The sequence below is a fragment of the Rhinichthys klamathensis genome, unplaced genomic scaffold (assembly GCF_029890125.1).
Source record: "Rhinichthys klamathensis goyatoka isolate OS25496 unplaced genomic scaffold, OSU_Roscu_1.1 h1tg000244l_1, whole genome shotgun sequence".
Taxonomy (NCBI): domain Eukaryota; kingdom Metazoa; phylum Chordata; class Actinopteri; order Cypriniformes; family Leuciscidae; genus Rhinichthys; species Rhinichthys klamathensis.
The window spans coordinates 111887-138438 of record NW_026606766.1 but is presented as its reverse complement, the minus strand read 5'-3'; the positions used below and the strand labels follow the sequence as shown (position 1 = coordinate 138438).

General features: G+C 39.6%; 2 protein-coding genes across 2 annotated transcripts in view; one reads left to right on the top strand and one right to left on the bottom strand.

Moving 5' to 3' along the window:
- Positions 1 to 387: 387 nt before the first annotated feature.
- Positions 388 to 17801, top strand: vstm2l (V-set and transmembrane domain containing 2 like). The gene is made up of 4 exons (XM_056266062.1): positions 388 to 490; positions 15469 to 15635; positions 16118 to 16165; positions 17349 to 17801. The coding sequence occupies exons 1-4, from the start codon at positions 391 to 393 to the stop codon at positions 17664 to 17666; spliced, it is 633 nt and encodes a 210-aa protein (XP_056122037.1). The 5' UTR covers positions 388 to 390; the 3' UTR covers positions 17667 to 17801.
- Positions 17802 to 21874: 4073 nt separating this feature from the next.
- The window catches only part of tgm2b (transglutaminase 2b), a 52956-nt gene continuing 48278 nt past the window's right edge, over positions 21875 to 26552 (bottom strand). Inside the window, exons 12-14 of the mRNA XM_056266058.1 lie at positions 26125 to 26285; positions 24405 to 24541; positions 21875 to 22081 (exon numbers count right to left, since the gene is read on the bottom strand). Coding sequence (XP_056122033.1) covers positions 21931 to 22081; positions 24405 to 24541; positions 26125 to 26285 — 449 coding nt within the window. The 3' untranslated portion in view covers positions 21875 to 21930. The remainder of the gene's footprint in view (positions 22082 to 24404; positions 24542 to 26124; positions 26286 to 26552) is intronic.

Sequence of the window (26552 nt, the reverse complement as noted above, 5' to 3'; positions counted from 1 at the left end):
GGTATTCATGTGCGTTCAGCTCTTTCCAACATGACTTGAAAGCAGCATTAGGTTGTTTTGTTAATATGAGATTAATAGAAGTCTGACATCATGCAAGTGCAAATGATGACACCTAATCCTCTGTACAACATGCACTAAAAGTCTTCTTAATACTGGGCAATTACTGTAGAAATGTTTAGTTTGCATTCACAGAAAGTGACTTTCAAACACCGGTCTCATACCTGATAGTGCGAGCAGTTTATATCCCTCCGCCTAATTGATCATTCACCTGACCTCATCACATACACGCGCCCCTCCGCGTGTGTTCCTCCGCGCTCCGGGACAGCGACGCCCACTCGACCGACACGCGCGCTCAGCTGCCGGTTCATCTGATGCGTGCATAGAGCAGACATGGGCTCGTTTGGAGAGATGCTGTGGATTTTACACTCGGTGGGAATTTATGCCCAAATCAGCGCGAATTTGGCGGTGGACAACCACGTATCTGGAAACGGTAGGCGTGAGGAACGGGAACTAATGAAACGGCATTGAGTGTGTGGATGTGTCTCAAATGAGCTGCCCACCGAGATTGCGTTTCTGGGCATCATATGCGCGAACTGATTCAGAACGCAAATATATCCTGTCTGGATAGACAGCTTAGGAAGTTTTGAGCTTCTGTTGTTGATTTTAACTCAACATTTATTAATAGCCTAGAGCTTAAAACCATTGTTTTTGAAAGTTTCTTATAAACTGCTGATATAAAGTTTCTTAGGAAAGAAAATGTTTTATGATAGATAGATGATATTAGCTGAAATAAGTCATGAAGAAGTTTAAAGTCAAACCAAATTAAAACATATGACATAGACTGGGGCAAATTGTCAAAGATATCACAGTAACTATAAAGGATTATTATTGATTTAAAATTCCAATTAGCCCAAATTGACTTTTTCTAGCAGTGCTTTGTTTGTTTGATGGTAACATCTAGTTAAAGCTGCCTTCAATAGAATATTTTTTTGTAAATCATCTCCTCAAAACTAAAATCACATTATTGTAATTTTTGTATGAGTAGCAAATTAATAAACCCACGCTGCCATTCATGAAGATGAGTCAACTACTGTAAATGAAAGTTTGATCTGTGCTCTCATGACAGTTTTGAGTATTTTCTGAGACAGACAGTTATGATTTTTTTTTTTCAAATGTCAAGTAGCCACTGGTTTCAAAGTAATACGTTTTTTTAAATATATATATATATATATATATATATATATATATATATATATATATATATATATATATATATTCAGTGTTAAAAACAATGGTTAAATATTTTTGTGTTTTCTTTTACATTTTTGCTGTTTTGTGTTTCATAATTGTTTTGTACAATGCATGTTAATGAACATTTTTAAAATACAAAATGTAAACAAGCCGGATTAAAGCAACTTTGCTAATTTACATCCACATGTTTAACTGTTTATATTTAAATAAAACGCTTCAATTAATGGCAGGGTCCATTGGCAACATACATCAACAGTGGAAACGACAAATATTCAACCTATATTTTCGTCTATAATTTCAAACAGACATAAACAGAATTAAGAACCATTCATTATGTCTTTAGTCAAATTTAATCCAGACATAACTGAATTGCAGTCCTGCAAGGAAGTAAGCAGCTGGACAGAAAATAAAGTGTAAGATTTAGGGTTTTCCATGTTCTTCTTCTCCGAGCCTCATGGGAATTCCTCTGACACTAATGTTGTGACATGATGGGCATGAGCATCAGTTTTCCTTTTTCCGAAAGCTAGTGTCTTGACATTGAACAGATGCTTAAAGTCCCCATGAAATCAAATTGACGTTTTTGGCTTTTAGTATGAATATGTTAGCTTTATTGTTATCTATAAGCTAGTGTGCTCCAAAACAATGACAAAATTCACATTTAGAAGATAATTAAAAATGTACAATCTCTCCCTGCCGCCAAAATGGAGCAATGATTTTGATGACATCACTCTGCACTTCAGCTTCTCATCCGATTTTCTGTCCAATCAAATGCTCTCTAGAATCTGAAGCTCCATCCCCTACATTATAAATAGACGCTGAAGCTGTGGCTGAAATCACTTTTTCACACATTTTCATTTTTGAAAGGCACATAGTGCACTATATAGGGGATAAGGAACGATTCAGACAGTGTAAATATGCTTTCCATTGGGGCGTATACAGTCTGGTATCATGTGATCAAGTCGCCACAGACCAGAAAACGTATCGGACCCGAGTGAATTCTGCACAGAATACTATATTTTAAAGCGATATGGAGGAGAAACAGTTCGAGAATTTTTGAGCTGTTCATCTGTCTTTGATCAATATGAATGAGCGGATTATTGATCGGCTAATGGCTACCTTGAATCTCTCAGGTTAGATTACCAGCCTCTCCACTGGGAGTCAATTAAAAGTTAAAGTTAGTCCTCAAATCTATCGTCCTGTGTTTCAGTGCACAAGCTGAGTGAACGATCTGATAACTTCTGTGAAAATTCACTCTCATGTTCTGCTTTAAGGAAGTAACTGTAGCAGACTGACACCACAAAACATCACAGAATTCATCAAATCGGTTGACCTTACTTCAAAAAATATTTTCTGTATGATGATGTCCTTTTGAAACTGGCTTTTGTTAGTTACATAGATTTTCCATCATGTTAGCCTTCTGTAAAGCTATATTGAGTATATTGAAAAACATAAGGTGACTAACATTTCAACCATTTTAAAGCTCCAGTCCGTAGCTTTTCCTCTTTGTCGCCATCTCTCTGTTCGAAATCTGTAACTGCAGTGATTCGCGGAATTATCATCTTTACGTGGGTTGTAAATCGGCATGAAACAGCGCGGATGAACACAGTATTTTGAGGCGAGTGCTGCTGTCAGTCACCGCGCTGTGTGGATATACTGTCATACAGAATCACAGATTCACTTTTTGAAAGTTTGACCAACATAAGAATTTTCATAAGAAAATGTCTTCTGAACAAGTAAGTAAAATCCATTTTTGTTCTGACCAACTAAGGGGGGAAAAGCATTCGACATGATAAGCTTCGTTAGATTTAATCAACGCGATTTACAGCAACCGTGCAAATTATAGCCTACTTTGTTCTCAAATTGTTCATGTTAACAACATCAGCATAGCGTGACTAATGTTAAATTTAATGCGTTTTATGGTTACCTGTGTAGTTCAGAATTCATATTCTCCATAATAGCAAAACGAGAAAGGCACAACAAAGGAAACTCCATAACTGTGTGAATTAAGAAAACGTACTGTTACACGATTGAACTATTGAAATGTCTTAACTTACTTGTTCAGCAGAAAAAAGCCGTCTCTTCTTCCGTTTTGAACCCCTTCAAAACACGGAGTTCACGCACTTTTCAAAAGCCCCGCCAATGTTTAAATCCTTGTGTTCGCATGAGACGGTTTCTTTCTCTTTCTCTAGCCACCTTAAATCCGAAGTACAAAGTCTTTTGGGTTTTATAACTGCTGAATCTCCAGTTGACACTGATGATTGTTGTTTGGATCTTTCTGGATGCCATAAGTTTAATTATGTAAAGTGCTGCGAGAAAAGCCTATACATCTAAACATCTCGTCACGCGCAGTATAGCCGGCTAGCCGAAACTCCTTCTTTATGTGTACGGGTGTGACGTAATGACGCAAAGACATGCTCGAATTTCCCGCGGAAACCCACCAGTACCACTGGAATTAAAATCATTATTACAAGCGAACCGTTTTGAATCTAGCTATGGCAAGCAGATAGTTTTGACCACTGGCAGAATACGTTTTTTTTTAATATAATTATTTTGGATTATTTTTTACTTAAAAAATTTACGGACAGCAGCTTTAATTAGAGAAAGAAAAAATGAAGGAATATATCTGAATAAATGGTCAGTTCTCTTACGAGAGGTTCTCTCGTATTGCGTAAGTTTAGCTTACGCTACGGGAAAGATTCATCTTCTCGAGATATTGAAGCCAAAAAATTTTCCTTAATTTTGTATTCATTGTCAACGCAGTGCAGCAGCTAGCAGACCTAGAGCAGGACATCTCGCGTGCTCATTGGCTGCCCTGCTGGCATCTGCTGCAGCCTACCAGTGAGCCCCGCGTGACGTCACGCCCAATGAAGGGCGCTCGCGCCTTCATAGCGTCACAGCCCGCCAGAATGGGCGTGGCTTAGCGTATAAAAGAAGGGGCTGTAGGCTGACTTCCCTGATTTTTCGACTCTTCAGCGAGCTCTCCGCATCGCTGGATCAGAGAGAAACCCCCTCTTTTTCTCAAACATTTTCCAGCTCCTCCTAGTTCGAGCGGCTGGTAATGTCTATACTGCAGTAGAGAGCCTGTTATAACACGCACGCCTGCAGACAATGCCGACACGCACACGAAAACTGTGATGACGCTCTCTCTCTTATCTGCTCGCGCCAACTAAAGCTTACGATGTTTCCCCTGTGGCTCAGGGGCTAAACCTTAAGCTTTTGCCCCGGAGACCCGTGTTCGATTCCGGCTCCCGCAGCAGATAAAATTTATGCGGCTCTCCTCAGCGAGCCGCCGTATTCAAGTTTATTTCCCTGTCAGTCCCCTTCAATCAGGCTACTGCAGTGGTCCATTTAGCAGCCAACGAGCCGGCTCATTTGCCCTCTCGCCTGCACACATACGCCGTTTTCACGGCGACCCAGAGAAAATCTCAAAAGAGTATAATGTCTGGTCCGGCTCACGCCGTTGGTGTTTTAAGTGTAGTGAAAGTGCCCACGCCCCAGTGTTCACCCCTACACACAAGCACATCAAATCTCGTGTCACTCACAGAGCACACTCTCATAAAGCGCAGAAAGGCCGCTCGAGTGTTGAATATAAGGAATGTGTCCACAGGTCTGTGCCCACTATCTGCCCGCTCTGTTACACGGTCAATAAAACAGGTTATGAATGTAAGTCTCGTGCCCGCCGGAGAGCGTTCACGCTTACTGACACACACCTCCCCCCGGGCGCCGCCCGCGCGTTTAAATGTTATCACAAAACGCAGGGCATTGATAAGACGCTCCCCATCCGTTATGATCGGGGCGTCAATTACACTTGTAAGTCTCGTGCCCGCGCACACGCGCTCACGCTTACAGAAAGCTTTTCCACCCAAAGCGCTGCTTGCGCGTCAAAAAGTGAGAATAAAATGCTCCCCATCCCTTATGATTGGGACACCTCACATAAATCAGACGGTCTCGGCTTTCAGCGAGAAGCCATTGCCCAGAACCGAGAGCGCGCGCGCCGCGCTTTCGGCTCCGGCTCAGTTTCACAAGCCCGCAAATGGCAGCGATCTGAACCCGTAGGCCATTCGCCCCCTAGCGGCTCACATAGCTGCGTGGGAAACTATCCCAGGGATTTCAGAATGGGTTCTGAGCACAATAAGCAGGGCTATACACTTCAATTCATTCGCCGTCCCCAGCGCTTTCGAGCCCGGACCGCGACGATAGTGAATGCGGAAGTAGCACACCTACTTCACGCAGAAATAGCAAAGCTGCTGTGCAAAGGGGCTATAGAAAAGGTGCCGCCTTCTCTGAGCGAGTCAGGCTTTTACAGCCGTTATTTTCTCGTACCCAAGAAGGACGGAGCCTTCAGACCTATCCTAGATCTGAGACATTTGAACAAAGTGCTTGTGAAAAGACTGTTCAAAATGCTTACGACCAGGAAAAACCTCGCGCACGTTCGCCCGAGGGACTGGTTTATTTCTCTAGATCTGAAGGATGCCTATTTTCAGATTCAGAGAATACCCCGTCACAGGCAATTTTTGAGATTCGCCTTCGACGGTCAGGTATATCAATACACCGTCCTGCCGTTCGGCCTGTCTCTAGCACCCCGTGCATTTACGAAGTGCATGGACGCGGCGCTCGCCCCCCCTGAGAAGTCAGGGGCTGCGAATAATGAACTATCTGGACGATTGGCTGATTTTGGCACAGTCAGAGACAGAGCTGCTATCTCACAGAACAGTGCTTCTCAGTCACCTGGAAAGCTTGGGTCTCACGGTCAACTGGACCAAGAGCTCATTACTACCCAGCCAGTCAATTTCCTTTTTAGGAATAGAACTGGACTCGGTGACCATGTCGGCTCGTCTATCGGCACAGCGCGCGCTCCGTGTTTGCCACCTAGCCGCGTCTTTCCAGAAGGACAGCTTTCTCCCTTTGAAAACATTTTAAAGGATGCTGGGCTGTATGGCATCAGCTGCAGCGGTGCTCCAGCTGGGCCTACTGCGCATGCGCCCGCTCCAACGCTGGTTGAATGCTCGCCCGTCCCGCCGAGCTTGGGTTTCTGGCGGTCAGAAAATCAGAGTGACTCACACCTGCATAGCGGCTCTGCAGCCCTGGTTAGTGGCCGACTGGTACCAGCTGGGAGTGATGATGGGAACCATCTCTTATCGGAAAGTCATTTCGACAGATGCGTCCAACTGGGGTTGGGGCGCGCTGTTCGAGGGCAGACCGGTCTTCGGCCAGTGGTCAGACCAAGAGAGGTGTTTTCACATAAACTGTCTGGAGATGATAGCGGTCGAGAATGCTTCCTCCCGTTCATACAGGACCAACATGTTATTGTCCGCTCGGACAACATGTCTGTGGTATCCTATGTAAACCGTCAGGGCGGTGTCAGATCCAGAAATCTCTGCAATCTGACGGAACGCCTCCTTATTTGGTCTCAGATGCACCTGCGCTCGCTGAGGGCGGCGCATGTGCCTAGCCATTTGAACGACGGCCCAGACAAACTGTCCAGGGACAACGTTCCCCCAGGGGAATGGTCCCTGGGCCCCCAAACGGTCCAGAAACTGTGGCGCCTATTCGGCAGGGCGGAAGTCAACCTATTTGCGTCAAAAGACAACGCTCAATGCCCGACGTTCTTCTCGAAGGACGAGGACGCGCTGGCCCAGGTTTGGCCCAGCCTCCGGCTATATGCTTTCCCTCCGGTCTCTCTGTTACCACAGGTGATCAAGAGAATCAGGGAACCGCGCCACTCGGTGCTCCTCATAGCCCCGCGTTGGGAGAATCAGATTTGGTTCCCGGAGCTAGCACGGCTGTCACATACAGCTCCGTGGCCGATTCCGGTGAGGGCAGATCTCCTCTCTCAGGCTCGCGGCACGATCTGGCATCCCCATCCAGAGCGCTGGTCTCTGCACGCATGGTTGATCAGCGGGTACTCGTTGCCCTGCCAGAAGGAGTAATGAACACGATCACGCAGTCTAGAGCCCCTTCCACGAGAAGGCTCTACGCGTCTAAATGGTCGGTGTTCTCTGGATGGTGCACCGACAAAGGTCTGGACCCGCGGACATGCGGGGTGGCGCATCTGCTCTCCTTCCTACAAGAGCTGTTGGATAAGGGAAGGTCCCCATCCACACTCAAAGTATACGTGGCGGCCGTGGCAGCGTTCGCAGAATCAACGCACGGCCAGTCATTAGGAAGACATGAGTTGGTCATCCGCTTCCTTAGAGGAGCTAAGAGGATGAACCCGCCGCGCCCCCCGTCGGTTCCCATGTGGGATCTCTCACTGGTCCTAGAGGCCCTGAAAGCTTTTCCCTTCGAACCACTAAACTCCGTGGGGTTGAAATATCTATCACTGAAAACCGTCTTTCTGACTGCACTGTCGTCAGTAAAACGTGTGGGGGACCTGCATGCGCTGTCTGTCAGCACATCGTGTCTTGAGTTCGGGCCGTATGACTCTAAAGTCATCCTCAGACCTAGACATGGCTACGTTCCTAAAGTGATGGGCACTCCGTTCAGAGCGCAAGTTATCTCGTTGTAAGCTCTGCCAGCATCTGACAGCGAAAGTGATGTGAACCTCCTCTGCCCTGTCAGAGTGCTGAGGTTTTACATTACGCGAATACGCGCTCCGCCTTATTCAGGCGTTCGGAACAGCTGTTTGTTTCGTTCGGTGGGCGCACCAAGGGTCTCGCCTCCTCGAAACAGAGCCTGTCCAGATGGATAGTGGACGCTATAACAGCCGCTTACGCGTCAAAAGGTCTGCAATGCCCTCTGGGCATCAGGGCTCATTCCACGAGAGGCGTGGCCTCTTCGTGGGCATGGTCCAGTGGAATTTCTATCCATGACATATGTGTAGCGGCGGGCTGGAGCTCCCCGTCTACCTCTGTCAGGTTTTATAACCTAGAAGTTCCTGCCTTGCAGGCTAAACTGTTGTCAGTTAAAAGAGAGGTGTATTCTGCCCAGACCTCCTGCTCAGATCACTCTCACATGACTCAGCTCTCCTGGTTGAGCTGCACTAAGTAGGGTATGTGCCATGTGCCTATACAGACCGGCGCGCTGCTCTGTATTCCCTATGTGTGCGTATGTATAAGTGATGGCCCGCGTGGCTGGCCACCTTATTCTCCACCTTACAGGGTTCCCCTGAAAGTTCGGGGTCTCATGGTGGATGCTTGGTGCGCACGGCGTTGACAAAGTGTTCCCGTAGCGTAAGCTAAACTTACGCAATACGAGAGAACCTCTCGTAAGAGAACGATACTCGGTTACTAACGTAACCTCGGTTCTCTCTAGAGTGGGAACGAGTATTGCGTAACCGGCTGTGCTCGCGCCACGAGCGACTTCGCTTCAGTTGTCGAAAAACCAGGGAAGTCAGCCAACAGCCCCTTCTTTTATACGCTAAGCCACGCCCATTCTGGCGGGCTGTGACGCTATGAAGGCGCGAGCGCCCTTCATTGGGCGTGACGTCACGCGGGGCTCACTGGTAGGCTGCAGCAGATGCCAGCAGGGCAGCCAATGAGCACGCGAAATGTCCTGCTCTAGGTCTGCTAGCTGCTGCACTGCGTTGACAATGAATACAAAATTAAGGATAATTTTTTGGCTTCAATATCTCGAAGATGAATCTTTCCCGTAGCGTAAGCTAAACTTACGCAATACTCGTTCCCTCTCTAGAGAGAACCGAGGTTACGTTAGTAACCGAGTATCGTTTATCATTGCAGAAGTTAGTGCAGCACTCAGACATACATGAACAGATGTTCCTAATTGGAATATTTAATAAAAACGAATAGGAGCAGTGGCGGCTCCTGCAAAATCTCTCAGGGGGGGCAAATGTTTGGATGATTGATAAGGATAAGGTCCACCCATGCAATGGATAATTTAACAGCTTAAGCATGTAAAGGCAACTTCACTACTTTAAGATTGTGTCGCAGACCTGACAAAATAAATACATTTATTTTAGTTATAAAATAATTTATTTATTATAATATAAATATAGAGATACAAGGTTTTCCATCCCGACAGCAACAATGTATCAGGCAGAATCCATATTGTATTATCTCCCTATTTTTTTTCAAAAATTAATGCTATAGGTCACCCTTTACATCTGTCAATGTGTTTTACAAATATTTTACCAATGGAAAGCATTAAAAGAGCTTGGAAATTATTTTGGGGGAAAAAAAAGTTTTCTTTCGTTTCCTGAAAAGTAACAGTTTTGGACATACAAGGCTTCCGTCCGACAGCGCTGATGGTGTGTGTGTGTGTGTTATTACGTTAATTACCATTTTACCAAAATTCAAGCTCAAATGGAGTTTGACAAGGGTTTTTGACCAGTAAATGTATTTTCAATCCACTCAGATAGTTTAAGTTATTGTATTAAAGATTCCACTAGGTGGCGACAAATAATATTGTTGACTGAATCGTTGACGTGTAGGATAAAGATTGTGTTGTGTGTTCAAATGGAAATGTACAAATTTCAAAGTACAATGCTAGGAGTAAAAAAAGACTGCTACCATCCTTTCCTAAACTGATTGTAAAAACAAAGTGAGATTTTCCAACACTCGAGTATTAAAATGTTCAGCAATACCTCTTTAGACAGCCTCTGCTTGTCTTCTTCTCCCAAGGCCCTCCTAGATCGTGTTGTTCCTGTTGCTACTTGCTCCTGCTCAATGTATGCTGATAACTACGACGGGCTGAATGGTATTTATTTTAATGACACGATAAATGACTGCGTTTGCCATGACGTTGTTCAAGTTCAGCTGGCCTCAACGCGCGAGTCGCGAGATGTCCCAACCCAACAGTCTCTCTCGCTCTCGTTCTTTTTTATTTTTATTTTTTTTAATCACATTTGATAAAGATATTATAGTAGTGTTTCATTTTTTCTTGTTATTCAAATTCAAAATTGTTTTTAAATATTATTTGTCACTTAATCTTAAAGATATTTAATAGTGTATGTTTGTTCCCACCAATCGCTGCACAAGTTAAGGATACGTATGATGACGTAAGCACGTTAGTGCGAGCCCTCCCGGAACCCATAGAGAATGCATTGCAGTGCCTCCAATTCGAAAAAAAAACATCTTTGAATGGAAGTCTATGGGAACACTCGGGGCGATCCTCAGCCAGAGTGAAATCGCCCAAAAAGAGGCGGTACTCCACAGAACGTGACATGACGCTGATTGGATTATAGTGACACGGACCCGGCTAGCGTAACTCTGTGGTTGAATGAGATTGTGAATGTGATTGAAAAAGTCACTTTCACACTTTGGTGGTGCGTCGCCCAATCGCCCTAATGAAGAAACCGCCCCTGGTGTAACGATACCCTCATGTCACGATTCAATACATATCACGATACTGAACTCACAATACGATATTACTGCGATACTCCAAGACATATTATTAAAGGTTAACAAAACATTTAACTGTTTATTAAAATGCTTAATTTGATATTACATTGTGGGTGTAAATGAATAGGCTTGGACTTGCTGCTGAAACCCAATGCACAAGACAATAGTGAGACCAGAATCAGAATTATTTTAGATGAATATGCTTGCACTCTTTCATAGACTAGATATAAAATAATGTAGTTTTTACTGGTAACATAAGGCATTTGGCATTACCAGGACCCACAAATATTCCCCCATTGCATTATTATACATTATATTTAGTAGTTTAATGTAGACTAAAACTCTGAAAACTTGACATTTTTCTCACACAGTAATTTTTATTTTGGGTGAAATATACACAATACATTTTGTTGCATTTTTGTATTGCGATATATTGTGACACGATATATTGTTACACCCCTAAAAACTAATATCATTTTCATTTTAAAGCCGGTATATTGGAATAATATATATATTTTATATATATATTTTATACGTATATATACTTATATTTTACTTATATTTTATTGTAATAATATATATATTTTTTTTATATATATATATATTTTATACGTAAATATATGTATATTTTACAATTTTCCATGATGATTTAATGTAGCAGCACCATACAAGACTTCTTTGACGGATGAGCGGTGGTTCTTTTTTTTTTTTTTATCTTGAAAGCCGGTATATTGAAACATGGGAGCATTTACTGCACAGAATTTGCCGTTTCGTGTTCAGCTGTGATTTGTCTCCATTTGTCAGGTCAGCATGAGCCGGTTTAATAATGACTACTGGGGGTTTTGTGACCCATGCGGTCTGTCTTCATCTGTGACCTCCGTGGTCTTCCTCCAGCTGAGATTAAACCCTTTGTTGAGGCGAGGGAACAAATATCATGCTGGCGTCTGCAACTTTCTTATTTGTCGTTTCTTATTTCTTTTTCTTTGCCTTCCTACACTCACACTCACTTCTGTCATTCAGTGGGACACCTTTTGAGAATTGCCGTAGTAGGTAATGTAATGCTTACTTCGCTGTAGGTAGAGAGATCTATTGTAACATTGCATGTCATTCACTGCTGCAGTAAAAGCCCTGATGGCTAAGATGAGGTTTTTAAAGCTGGCTGTATCTAAAATCTGGAAAACATCGCCATATACAGACTGAGATAGGAAGGCAAAAATGCATGTCAGAATCCAAAGTTTAAATATGTTTAAATATGCCTTTGTCGCCAGTTTTTGAAGCTTAGTAGGTGCCTTCATGCAAACGCTGCCTATCAAGTCATTGACAGACTGGTCAGCAAGGCTGCAGGTTTCAGACACGGCCCAAATGAGTTTTAGTCCACGGTAATTCTGATTGGTCAATACAGTGTTCCTGTCATCCTAAAATACACATTATACTAACATATACATGCACTCTACTGCGGTCTTTAACTGTGACTCCTCACAATATTGCAAGACCTCTTGTACCTTATTTCTTAATTTATCAAACACGGTAAGAAATAAAGCACGCACAAATAAAAAGCATTCCGCCTTTGGGTTAGAGAGCAATTATGCATTTAACGCAGAACAATGTAGCCTGTAATATTAGAGTTAAAAAGTAATTAATTTCACTGAATTAATTAAAAATAATACAATTATTGGATGCCTGGGTAACTTGATTTGATTGAGCTAGCATGCCAATAAACACGTTAAATTAAATGAGTGCATTTCCATGGAAAAACGTCACCATGATCCGAGGCAATATTCCTGGGAAATCTGTCAGGGCTAGTATACAGGAGGATTTCTAAAGCATTACGAGCATGCTGTATATTTCAATATTTACATTTATGCATGTGTCAGACGCTTTTATCCTAGAGGAACATAAGCAATTTGTCACAGAGCCAGAAATATTTGTTGTATACAATGCCAGGTTTATTAGAAAGCTAGATTAGGAAACGACTCGAGCTACAGCAGAAATGCAGAGAAGAAAAATACATATTTTCACTTGCATTGGAAATTCATAAATCACATTTGAGTGACAAAAAGCAGTGTGCAGATGTGCAGTGCTTATAAGCAGTTATCTACAAGAGCGATGACTGTAACTTCTGCCACAGCTGATCCTGTAAATGCTCTGGGTCTGATGAGCATATACAGCTTTTTCAGTCAAGACCTGGTATATATGAGTGTTCACACTGGTCAGATCACTCAGACTGTAACACGGCACCATCTTAGACTCTGGATAATAACCTTTATACTAACCGGATAGAGACTGTGCATATTAATGACCAGAGAAACTGTCTTTCTCTCTCCAAACAAAGACAACAGATGGTCACACTCTACTTTCTCATTACAGAGAGAAAGAGCAGAAATCAGGGAGAAATTACAAAGTTGCAAAGGGAAAAGAGTCAAGTCAAGTCATCTTCATTTATATAGCGATTTTAACAATGGAGATTGTTTCAAAGCAGCTTTACAGAGATAAACATACAATTTACGGTAACAGAGATTGTTTTGGCTTTATAGCGATTTTTGAATAATGTTATTTCCAGCTAAAGTTGGTTTTGATTGATTCACTTCCAGCAAAATTATCATTTGTTATTACATTAGCGGCCACTAAGACGACGGCGTTCTCTCTAAACAGACTTTAAACGCGAACCTGTGACCGGATGGCGTTCACATGCGCATTAAAAATTGATTCTATAGTTATATTCGTTTGAATATATGTGCGCAGGTTTGTAATTTCCCAACAAACCATGCCCAAACAAACTACTTGTCTTGCCTATAAATGATACAGAATTTTATTTTATCACTTCGGTACGCGAACCGGATTTTCAACAACGCTTTATCTGTAGAGTGGGAAAGGGATCCTCCATAGGGAGAGGATAGTTGACACTTCAGCACTGCATTGTCATCGGGTCCAGGGGAATCTCCTTCGTCAGATCTGGATACGGCCTGGATCCGGCAGGCTGCGGGAAAACCTCGGGATAAACAAAGACACTAAAGTTAGCGTAGATGCCATTCTTCTTATGATGTAACGAGTACATCTGGATTTAAGGGAAGTGTTCCCAGTTCCGGCTGACCTAATCTATGCAGCCTAACATTGAATTATAGAAGTCTATAATGTATTATGTGTATGCTAGGTCAAAGAGATGTGTTTTTAGTCTAGCTTTGAACTGACAGAGTGTGTCTGCTTCCCGGACAATGGTAGGAAGACTGTTCCAAAGTTTTGGTGCTAAATAGGAAAAGGATCTACCGCCAGCAGTCGATTTTGATATTCTAGGTATTATCAACTGACCGGAATTTTGAGATCGCAATAGACGTGAAGGACTATAATGTTTTAAATGCTCACTCAGGTACTGCGGAGCTAAACCATGTAGTGCTTTGTAAGTAATCAACAATATTTTAAAATTTATACGATGTTTAATAGGGAGCCAATGCAGTGTTGACAGAACCGGGCTAATTTGGGTCATATTTCCTGGTTCTGGTAAGAACTCGAGCTGCTGCGTTTTGAACTAGCTGTAGTTTGTTTATTAAGCGTGCAGGGCAACCACCCAGTAGAGCATTACAATAATCTAGCCTTGAGGTCATGAACGCATGAACTAATTGTTCTGCATTTGTTATTGAGAGCATATGGCGTAATTTAGATATGTTTTTAAGATGGAAAAATGCGGTTTTACAGATACTAGACACGTGACTTTCAAATGAAAGATTGGAATCAAAGAGCACACCCAGGTTCCTAACCGACGACGAAAACTTAACAGAGCAGCCATCAAGTGTTAGACAGTATTCTAGGTTATTACGTGTGGAAGTTTTTTGTCCAATAATTAGAATCTCTGTTTTTTCAGAATTTAGTAGTAGGAAATTACTAGTCATCCAATTTTTTATATCGGCTATGCATTCCGTTAATTTTGTGAATTGGTAAGTTTCGTCGGGGCGTGAACAAATATACAGCTGAGTATCATCAGCATAACAGTGAAAACTAATTCCATGTTCCCTAATGATATCTCCTAATGGTAGCATGTACAGTGTGTGTGTGTGTGTGTGACTAATGTTGCACAGACTCAAAATGCTGGCATTTCCACATGTGGTATCTTGAGGTTTGTTGAGTGCAATAGTTTCCGATCGCTGCTAAATTACCAGGATATCAAAGATCTTCAAAGTTTTTTTTTTTATCCCAGGCAAATACAGTGAAGAACGTCCCCTAGCATTTCTAAGCAATTATGCCTAAACCTTGATGCGTGACAGTAGTTTTACACACAGATAATTAATATGGGAAAACATGTCTTGAAATAAATGCTGTGCACATCTTGGGGTTTGCATGAGGCTAATATTTAATAATATAATTGTCTGCGATCGTCATTCCTTACTTACTTATTTTATATTATTTATTTTTCGCATCTACGTACGTTTTTGCAAAATACCAAAAAACGTACCGATATATACAATTCACTGCAGTTTACAACTTTCATTGCCTTTTCAGACAAAGTATGATTATAGGGGAAGCTTATCGATTAATATTCACTTATTTGAAAGACTTGAACAATAGTCCAGTGAGAAATAAATGGCAGAATTGAATGAAGACATGGAGAACGGCAGAGTCATTATGAGTCCCAGTTTAGGCCATCACTGTGTGTGTGTGTGTGTGTGTGTGTGTGTGTTTTATGCTAATTAATTAATTAATTATATTGTTTGTTCTCAAATGTATCTGCTTAATTATCTCCAGTCCTGTTTGCAATTAGTTTTCTTGAGCGTTGGACTGTCAGACCTCTAGGCACACACACATGCACACTCACACACACTCACACACATGACTGAAAGTATCTGTGTGAAGAGATTCGCAGAACCAGTATGATTATATCTATAGAGAGCAGGATGAGTAATGATAGTTTGAATCTCTTTCTCTTCAGCTCTTTTCACTGAGGTTCCTCGTGACGTGGTGTCTCAGGCTGGGGATGATGTGGAGATGTCGTGCTCCTTCAGAGGATCTTCTTCATCATCCTCCTCATTGGAGATCCAGTGGTGGTACACCAGACACAGCAGAGACTGGGCGGAGCCACACGCGTCCACAACCAATCAGGAAAGCCCAAACTCACCTTTGATTTGTTCTAATGTTTTTACGTTGTTTTCATCTATTAAAGATGAATACTTATTCTTTCAAATAGATTTGGTAGACTATCAAGCAGTTTGTTTTAAAAAAAAACACGGTTTTGAATGCTTTGTAAACTCTACCCAACATTGGTATAAATATAACTATATATTTTTTATTTTACCAAGCAGCCAGTGTACCGTATTATGATTTTTGGACCATTGGTATTCCAAGATGGTGGAGAAATAATATTAATAAATATAATTAGAATTTATTCAATACCAGTTATAAAGTACAATATTTCTAAAAAGCATTGGACAGTTTTAACCAATATGTTGCTATGTTTAAAAAAAAAAAAATCATTTTAAATGCCAATTTTACAAACCATATGGCATGTCCTGAGACAGAGTTGGACACAATTTGTCCAGATAATTAGTCTTCGCTTTAGTTTTGATATGTTGATGTGTCTACAGGTGATTCCACAGGAAAACACATCAATGGGGGCGAATAAAATAAGTGTGAGTTTTGCATTTAGAAATTTCTCTTCATTTGACTTAATGTTCAGGTTTCCATATGCATTGTTTTCTAATTTATTACATGTTGCTTTATTCTGAAATTTTACGGTGCTATTTATAGGTTATGCTAATAAATTTTGCTTCTCTTGTTGAAATGCTGATAGTCACTCTTGCCTATTCTTTAAATATTTTTTTAGTAATTCTGCACAGTAATTTCTGCTATGTGGTGCTTTTGCATACCTGTATATTGATTTATGTTAATTAATTATACCTCTTGTGAGAAGGAATGTTTCTTCAATAGATATTAATCTGTGCTCATAAACATGATCATTGTATCGCATCTCTCTGCAATTCACGTTTTCTTAAAGGGGCTATATGTAAGAATTTTCATGTATTAATCACGTTTTTATTGCTAATGTGTGAACCGCTTGTAGCGACATTTTAAAAACGAGAGCTTCCCTGACTTAGTTTGTCGATGAAAGCCTGTAGACTGATTCTTATATGAAGGATTCGGGACGTTTTTCCCGGGAAAATCAAAAGCATGTGACGGTTACGCTCCCGAGAGTCTCTGTATCGCTAACACATGAAAATAATACTTACAATGTTCAGGATAATGCCGAAAGAGCCATTCTGTACTGTGATGTCAATTTGACAATATGTCATGCAAGGAAAAGGGATTAATTAAAACTATAGTCTCACATAGCCAGATATATAGTCTCAAATATACTTTAATCAAACTATCATAACAGTGTGATATTAATGAGCTCATCTGTCGTCAAATCTCAGATCTGCTGAAAACATCCACATCTCTATGATCAGATGATCAATGAACCGCTGTTTCTCACTGCTGGCATTTTTCTTGTTTATTTTGTTATTGAGAGGAAAGCATGAAGCACATATTAACAGATTCATCTAAACGCTGTTCGCAGCATGGATGAATAACTGTATATCACTTCAATACGCAAAGAATGAAAAATACCTTCGCCGTGAGTGTATTAAGGCCTTGAATCACGTTCAGTCTCTTGTGCGTCACGTGTGCACGAGCAGTGAGAGCTGCAGTTCACTATAACGGCCACCGGTGTCACTATAACACAGGTTTCTGAACTCTACATACAGCCCCTTTAATTCCCAAACTTAACTAGCTGAATGTGAATGTTCAATAACCATGTTTTATATTTGCTTTAAGGTGGTAAAAGTGGTTGGCAGCAACATCTCACATAAACTCCGTCTATCTAGCGTCAAACGATCCGACGAGGGGACGTACGAGTGTCGAGTCATTGACTTCAGTGAAAGCCAAACCCAGCGGCACAGAGTTCAGGCGTATCTGCAGGTACAACAGAAGATTCATATCAATGAGCAGAAAGAAGAAGAGAAGAAGACATCAGAGCCTGAAGACCATCAGATGATCCAGCATGAGGAAGAAGCGGCCCATCGGGTTCATCATCAACTCCACGAGAGGAACAAGACCAGAGCGGGGAACAAACACCCGTCAGAGACACAGTGACTGTCCTGTGGAAAACTGCACACTATAAAGAGGAGAGGAGATCAAACGAGGACAGTCCTGACTCTACAATCCACGTGTCCTGACCGAGTTTGTCCAGATAATTAGTCCTAGCTTTAGTTTGATTGTTGTAAACTTTTAAACTGGCGTTGTTGTGATTTGAGCTTTTTCTATTGTAAGGAAAGGCACCAGCAATTTAAAGCGATAGAACTATGTCATTTTCTCACCCTCATGTAATGTCAAACCTGTATGAGTTTCTGAGAAAGTGACTTAAACAATGTAATAGCTTAGGAATATACTCACTTGCTGAAATATGAAAAGCCTTTGCGGTCATCTTAAAAAAAGTCCTCGGCTCAGCAAAAACATTATTGTGTAGAATGTCAATATACTGTAAAATACAAAATGTCCCCACAAAGATGGCAATATCCGAAATCCTTTTCCTTGTGGGGACATTTTTGGTCCCCATGAGGAAAACAGCTTATAAATCATACTAAGTGATGTTTTTTTTGTTGAAAATGTCAAAATGCAGAAAGTGTGTGATGGGTAGGTTTAGGGGTCGGGTTAGTGTAAGGGGAGTTAATATACAGTTTGTACAGTATAAAAATCATTATGTCTAGGAGAGTCCCCATAAAACATAAACTCAACGTGTTTGTTTTATAATAGAGCTGTTTCTAAATGCGCTTTTACATTAATGTTCGACAGATGTAGCTGCTGTTTTCTAATGTCGAAGTGATTTTAATGATGCATCTTCTGTATATCTATAGTTCTGCTTTAATGGAATTAGATGTTTGAGTTGTGTAATTTTCTGGAATTTCTGAAAACATCAATTTAACCTAATAAAAGAAATTACGAAATGCTCAACTCTGATGGGTTATTTGTAATTGTATTTTATAATGTCTAAAAAGGCTCTGATGCATATGATGCATGTTTGTGTGTTATGCCTGTATAGTTGTATTGTGTGTTTGTCTAATATGAGTCTGTTCTCTGAATCCAGCAAGAAGCGACACTGACACCCTCAGGATAAACCTTGAATCTTCAGATGCATTTTCTCCTCGAGTGCAGAGGGTTTCAAACTTTCAAATGTCATTTAAATGAGACACAAATGTGACTCCTTTCAAGGGACATAATTACTTTAATATCAAAGCATTTTAAGGAAGGGTAGGTGATTTGCTCCAGGAATTTTTTTTTGTTATGCTGGTTGAACATCTCTTCACATATTGGTAGCAATCACTAAGTTAAAGGATTAGTTCACTTAAAAAAAAACTTTTGCTGATAATTTACTCACCCCCATGTCATCCAAGATGTCCATGTCTTTCTTTCTTCAGTCGAAAAGAAATTAAGGTTTTTGATGAAAACATTAGGATTTTTCTCCATATAATGCACTTTACTGGGCACCAAACGGTTCAAGGTCCAAATGACAATTTCAGTGCAGCTTCAAAGGGCTTTAAACGATACCAGACGATGAATAAGGGTCTTATCTAGCGAAACGATCGATCATTTCAAAAATAAATAAAAAAGTTTAAGTTTTACAAGTACAAATGCTCGCCTTGCTATGTTCTGTGATTCGCGTTCGTGACTCTCCTTTTCGAACTCGTTCATCAAAATGAACGAATCTTTTTTCGAGTCATTTCGCTCATTTAACCAACGAAATGAACGAAATGACTCGGAAAAAAAGATTCATTCATTTTGATGAACGAGTTCGAACAGGAGATTCACAAACGCGAATCACAGAACATAGCAAGGCGAGCATTTGTACTTATAAAAGTTAAACTTTTTTATTTATTTTTTAAATGATCGATCGTGTGAAAAGGATCGTGTGGCTACAATTGAAGTCCATTATATGGAGAAAAATCCTGGAATGTTTTCATCAAAAACCTTAATTTCTTTTCGACTGAAGAAAGAAAGACATGGACATCTTGGATGACATGGGGGTGAGTAAATTAGCAGCAAAAGTTTTTTTTTAAAGTGAACTAATCCTTTAAGTGGTCTTAATGTATTTATAAATATATCATCTGTATAAGGTGTAGGACCATACAAGGTTGGTCCAATCAATTTTTTAATAGCATTGCACCATTTGAACAGTATTTATCTATAATTGTTTTAATGCCAATCTGTGTGTGTTGTGGTAGGAATTAATTTGGTTGTGCCACGCATGTTATTTCACTGCTGGAGGTTTTTAAACGCATTACTAACATGCTCGTTTATATTGAATAGTAGCATAATATGTTTTGGAGGGAAAGGATAATGAAGGAAGAAACAAAATAGCTGAGCTGGTGTCTTTATTTCTAATTTTCGATTAATTTCTCCATTTGAGCAACAGAGGTCAGTATTCAATACTCGCATAATGACATTAACTCCATGCATTAACTTCATTCGAAGGATAGTTCACCACAAAATCAAAACCCTATCATTATTTACTCACCAATTCATGTCTTTTAAAACCCAGGGACACAAACTGTAATTTAAATCAATGAAAAACCTTCAATGTTTTTTGTCGGAAGTTTTCTTTTTGCACCTTCAGGTAGGCAGTAGGCTATCTAAGATAAATGTGACTCAATCGTCAGCTAGTATGAAATAAAATGACCACTTTTGAATGTTTATCCAATGAAAACCCGCATATATAATTACACAAAAAGAAATGCACTTTCTGTTATGATTTAGATACATGTCTTACATAGCGCCATCCTAAATACAAACACTTTGAAAATTGTAGTGCAAAATGGGAAACAAAAGATCAAACTTGATCTGTGCTTTAGACCTGAAAATTACATTTCAATTACATTACAATTAGATTTTAAATCTTGTATACTTTATGCTTAAAACGTGAATGGATAATAACTTCAGCGTAAATATAATATAGTACCATAAAATCCCATAAAAAATATTAAATAAAAAACATTATCAAACTAAAATATAGTAGCCTACATTCCTTTCATTGAATAACACAGAGAGGGTTAAGGAAATAAGGAATTGTTTGAATGGTGGTTAGAGACATTACAAGTCCAGTGAAATATGCCTAATACATTATGTGTAATGTGATATTGTGATATTGAGGAGAAGAGCTGCCAGTAGGAAAGTGTTAGGGTGTGTCACAGAGCAAATCTGTCATGAAAACACATCGCCTGAGGGCTGACTTTAACACAGGAATGCGTAAGATATACTTTATCATCCGTTTTCACCTTTTTAAATGTATATTTTCTGTGCAAATTCCACTTAAACATATGGGTCAATGATGAAGTTCATTAACTTTGATTTAATTAAGTTTTAAAAATAAATACAGTTCCCTCTCATCCATCTACTTCTGCTGTATGTACATTAGGAAAAACAAGGATTCATTGTAATGGTGAGTTGATTTATTTATTACCTGTTATGAAACAGTGAATGTGGTCAGAAAACAATGCCAAATATCAGATTAGTCTGTAATGCTGCATGTAAATGTTTATCTGCTCTATAGCAACAGTGTTAGGGAGACTCCCTCTTTTGGCACATGAATTGCTGTGTGCTGAGGTAATCTACTAGTGTTTATGTTGATGACATCCTTCTGGTCATTATCTGAAGTAGATCAAACAGGTGCAAGTCTGTACAGTGATTAAACTGAAGAAACCGTTTAATGGGGTCATTATTTTAGGAATAAAAACAATATGATTAAAATTAAGGACCATATTTCAGTCATATGTGGATGGACCCAGTTTCTGATCACTCAATAAGCTCATCATTCATTTTCACTTTTGAGAATAGATTTAGCTGCTTATAGTTTTAAGAATTGCATTTTTTTTATACTTAGAATTTTCCAAAATTATATTTAGATTCTTCTTCTGAGTCTTTTACATGATACAGACTAAAAACACTAATTTTCATTTTTAATGGAAAAGTAACAGCTGAATATAAAAATATATTTGAAGCAAAAACATAAAGATGCATGTAAAATGTTTCCTCTCGCACCTAAAAATCTCAATGCCACATTGCCATCTCTTCAATGCATCATTTTCATTCTTTTGTTTTATAAAGTATAATATGCAATGTGTCTCCAAACACACATCCAGGAATGTGCATGCTTCCGTGTCCTAAAAATGAAAAGATTGCATACTCTGTGCTGAAAAACATGCGGTGTGTGTAGAGTATGTGCTGCTAAGAAGCCAGAAACGTAGTGTGGCTTTTCACATTCTTAGAAAAATACAGGATATAAAAGATTATGTAATGCTCTCTGAATAACGATAAGTACATGGAAAATAGATGATTTCACATTCTGTTTTTCACCAGCGAAGACTCATTTTCCAATGATGACGTTCCTGTATCCTCTAACGTGGCCCAGCTTGTCACTGTCAAAATCCACCACGAGTTTGCGCAGGCCGGACTGAGTGGGGGTGAAGTAGATTTTAACTTTGGCCTCCTGCCCAGGTTCGATGGTGGACTCCAGCCTGAGACGACCAAATATTTACATGTTAGAAATCTCACAGATTCACCTCTTTTCATGTTTATTCAAATATAAACTATTAGACACTAGCAAAGTGCAGTGTGCGATGTTTCCTCGCTGTGTTTAAAGGTTCAGTCGGTTCTGAAAGTCTGAGACCACTTTGAAAATCTAGGATTTTGAGGAGTTGTGAAAAAAGTTCAACAGAACAGCTGAGATGCAATGTATGGAAGCTTGTTTCCGCCACTGAATAAAAAAATAAATACAAATAATTGCGACTTTTTATCTCACAATTGCGAGATATGAAGTCAGAATTGTGAGAAATAAAGTCGCAATTCTGAGAAATAAAGTCGCAATTGCGAGATATAAAGTCGCAATTATGAGAAAAAAGACAGAATTGCGACTTTTTATCTCACAATTCTGACTTTTTTTCTCACAATTGCGAGTTTACATCTCGCAATTCTGACTTTATAACACGCAATTGCGACTTTATATCAATCAATTCTGACTTTATATCTCGCAATTCTGACTTTATAACACGCTACTGCGATTTTATATCACGCAATTCTGACTTTATATCTCGCAATTCTGACTTTATATCTCGCAATTCTGACTTTATAACACGCTACTGCGATTTTATATCACGCAATTCTGACTTTATATCTCGCTATTCTGACTTTATATCTCGCAATTCTGACTTTATAACACGCTACTGCGATTTTATATCACGCAATTCTGACTTTATATCTCGCAATTCTGACTTTATATCTCGCAATTCTGAGAAATAAAGTCAGAATTGTTAAAGTAAACTCGCAATTGTGAGAAAAAAAGTCAGAATTGCGAGATGTAAACTCGCAATTGTGAGAAAAAAAGTCAGAATTGTAAGATAAAAAGTCACAATTACCTTTTTTATTTTTTATTCTGTGGCGGAAACAAGCTTCCATACAATGTGATATAAAGGTCTGATGGTGAATTATTCAGTCACGTGATTTGTTGAGGCAAAGACGTTTGGGATGCACATCTACAAATTAGTTAAATGTGTGTTCATCGTAGTTTATGCATATCTTCTTGCTGAATAACATTTTTCCATCACAAGCAAGCATATAAGTTTATGGCTAGCACTCTCTGTTTACAGTCCGGTTCCGCATATACATACACTGAAAAAAACACCAGATTTTTTTTAAGTTGTAACTAAAACAAAGATGGAGTATGTCTTTTTTAAGAAAATACTATTTCAGTCTTTTTACTTCAAAATGTCATGTTTAATTCAGAAATTTACTAGCAATTTCTAGCATTTATACACCAAAATTTTCGATTAATTATTACAATAAGTGGATAATTAGTAGGTCTCTGAACCACCCGTGTAGTTGCCTTATATAACTCACCCCGTTCTTAGGTAAGTACGCTGTAGTGTATGTGAGGTTTACATGCATTTTGTGAACTGCATTTGCATCTTGGTGCTTCACAGTACTTATTCAGGTGATATCCCAAAATGTGCATAAAATATGTGAATGGAAGCCCCAGGCTAGTGCCTTGTGTATATATATCACACACAAACAATAATTTAAAGTGGACCTATTATGCTATTTTAAAGGCTCCTAATTTTGTTTCGGAGTCTCCTACAACAGGTTTGCATACACTTTAACTTTCTCATAATCTCCACTGCATCATCAGCTCTTTTCTCTCAGTGTCTGAAACGCTTCGATCGAAGATTCAGTCTCTCTAAACCCCGCCTCTCTGAGAGCTGCTCTGCTCAGATGGGTCAGACGGCCCAGTCTGTTGTGATTGGTCAGAAAGCAAACGCTCATTATCATATCTGAATATCAGCTCTTGATCTCAGTGATACGAACAGTAACGATGGCGTGGGTTTTACCGTGTCAATCTCATCAAAGTGGATTTGCTTTGTCAGCAGAAAACAGCGTCTTCTCGACATGAACAACACGAACCAAACTCTCCCAGTCTCAGATACACTACAGTGATTGAGGGGCGGGGCTAAGAGACGCTGTTCAGCCAATCGAGAGCATTATGCAAATTAGTTCCAAACCTACGTAGGTTCATCAGGAAGTGAGACTGAAATGACTGATGACTCATTTCAGAATCACTTCTTTCTTTTAGGAGACAAAAACTCCATTTATCTGCACTTTGAGCTTAAATTTTGCACATCGTTTACATTCACAAACAGCTCTATTACACACTACATGAAAGTGAATATGTGAAAAACCACAATAGGGGCACTTTAAGCTGATTACCAGAACTCTGCATTGTGTTTGTAGCCATCGATTCTCACTATTGCCTCTTCTCATTCTACTAAAGACAGTTTGTGTTCTTACTTCTCGGTGATGCTGCTGCCGCCCGTGAGGTTGGCGCCCTCTATGGTGAAGCAACAGCTTTGCAAGGGTTCGGGCAGCGGGTTCTGTAAGGTCAGCTCTGCCGCCAGCTTACGGTTCTCTTTGGGTTCTCCCAGAATCTAGAATGACACATGAATGATTGAATGAGACATTTATAGGTTACACTTTATTTCGATAGTCCACTTTAGACATTCTACTAACTATAAGTAACTTTGCTTCATATCAACTAATTTTCATTAGAGTATTAGTAGACTGTATGCTTAATATATGCTAACACTTTAATTTTGATGGTTTCCAAACAGACATTCTACGGACTATAAGTCAACTTATTCTACTAACCCGAACCCTAACACCTAACCATGACCTAACAGTCTCTTGACAGTCTACTAACACTCTAATGAGAGTTAGTTGACATGTAGTTGCAAAGTTACTTATAGTTAGTAGAATGTCTAAAGTGGACTATCGAAATAAAGTGGAAACCATTTATATAGTGCTTTCATATGTACTACTGTACACCCAAAGTGCTTTACAGTCATATCAGGGGATCTCTCCTCAACCACCACAAGTGGTACATAAACATCAACATACACATACTGTACATCAACATACACATACTGTACATCAACATACACATACTGTACATCAACATACACATACTGTACATCAACATACACATACTGTACATCAACATACACATACTGTACATCAACATACACATACTGTACATCAACATACATCAACATACACATACATCAACATACACATACATCAACATACACATACTGTACATCAACATACACATACTGTACATCAACATACACATACTGTACATCAACATACATCAACATACACATACATCAACATACACATACTGTACATCAACATACATCAACATACACATACATCAACATACACATACATCAACATACACATACTGTACATCAACATACACATACTGTACATCAACATACACATACTGTACATCAACATACATCAACATACACATACATCAACATACACATACTGTACATCAACATACATAAACATACACGTACATCAACATACACGTACATCAACATAGACATACTGTACATCAACATACATCAACATACACATACTGTACATCAACATACATCAACATACACGTACATCAACATACACATACATCAACATACACATACTGTACATCAACATACACACACATCAACATACACATACATCAACATACACATACATCAACATACACATACATCAACATACACGTACATCATCATACACATACATCAACATACACATACACATATATCAACATACACATACATCAACATACACATTCACATCAACATACACACACATCAACATACACACACATCAACATACACATACATCAACATACACATACATCATCATATACATACATCAACATACACACACATCAACATACACATACATCAACATACACACACATCAACATACACATACATCATCATACACATACATCAACATACACATACACATACATCAACATACACATACACATCAACATACATCAACATACACATACACATCAACATACATCAACATACACATCAACATACACATCAACAAACATCAACATACACATACATCAACATGCATCTAATGGCTTGTGCACGCCTGGCGTTGTCATGTCCACTTGTGATCGAGGTGAACGTGGTCGTACCCTGATTTTGATCTCAGGCTCGTCCAGCACGACGTCCCGCATGGCCATGCTGGCTTCCCTGGTGCCGTAGTCGATCAGCAGAGCGCCCAGGCGGATGAGGTTATCCTCCATTAGATTATTACAGTATTTACTGTAGTTCAGTCTCAGAGGAACCTTCCTCTCTGGAACAAACACACAACACAGTGAAGACACAAAACAATCAAAGAATAATTCAATCATTTTAAATGGAAAGTCAATATCAATTATGGTTAATATTATATACTAATAATACATTAAAAACTAAATTGTTATTATTACTACTACTGCTAATAATAATAATTAAAGCATGTACACAAATTATTATAAATAATATGTAAAAGTCAGTAGTTTTATATAAACGGAAAGTCAGTAGTATCAATTCTGTTTAATATTATTTCAATATATTATGT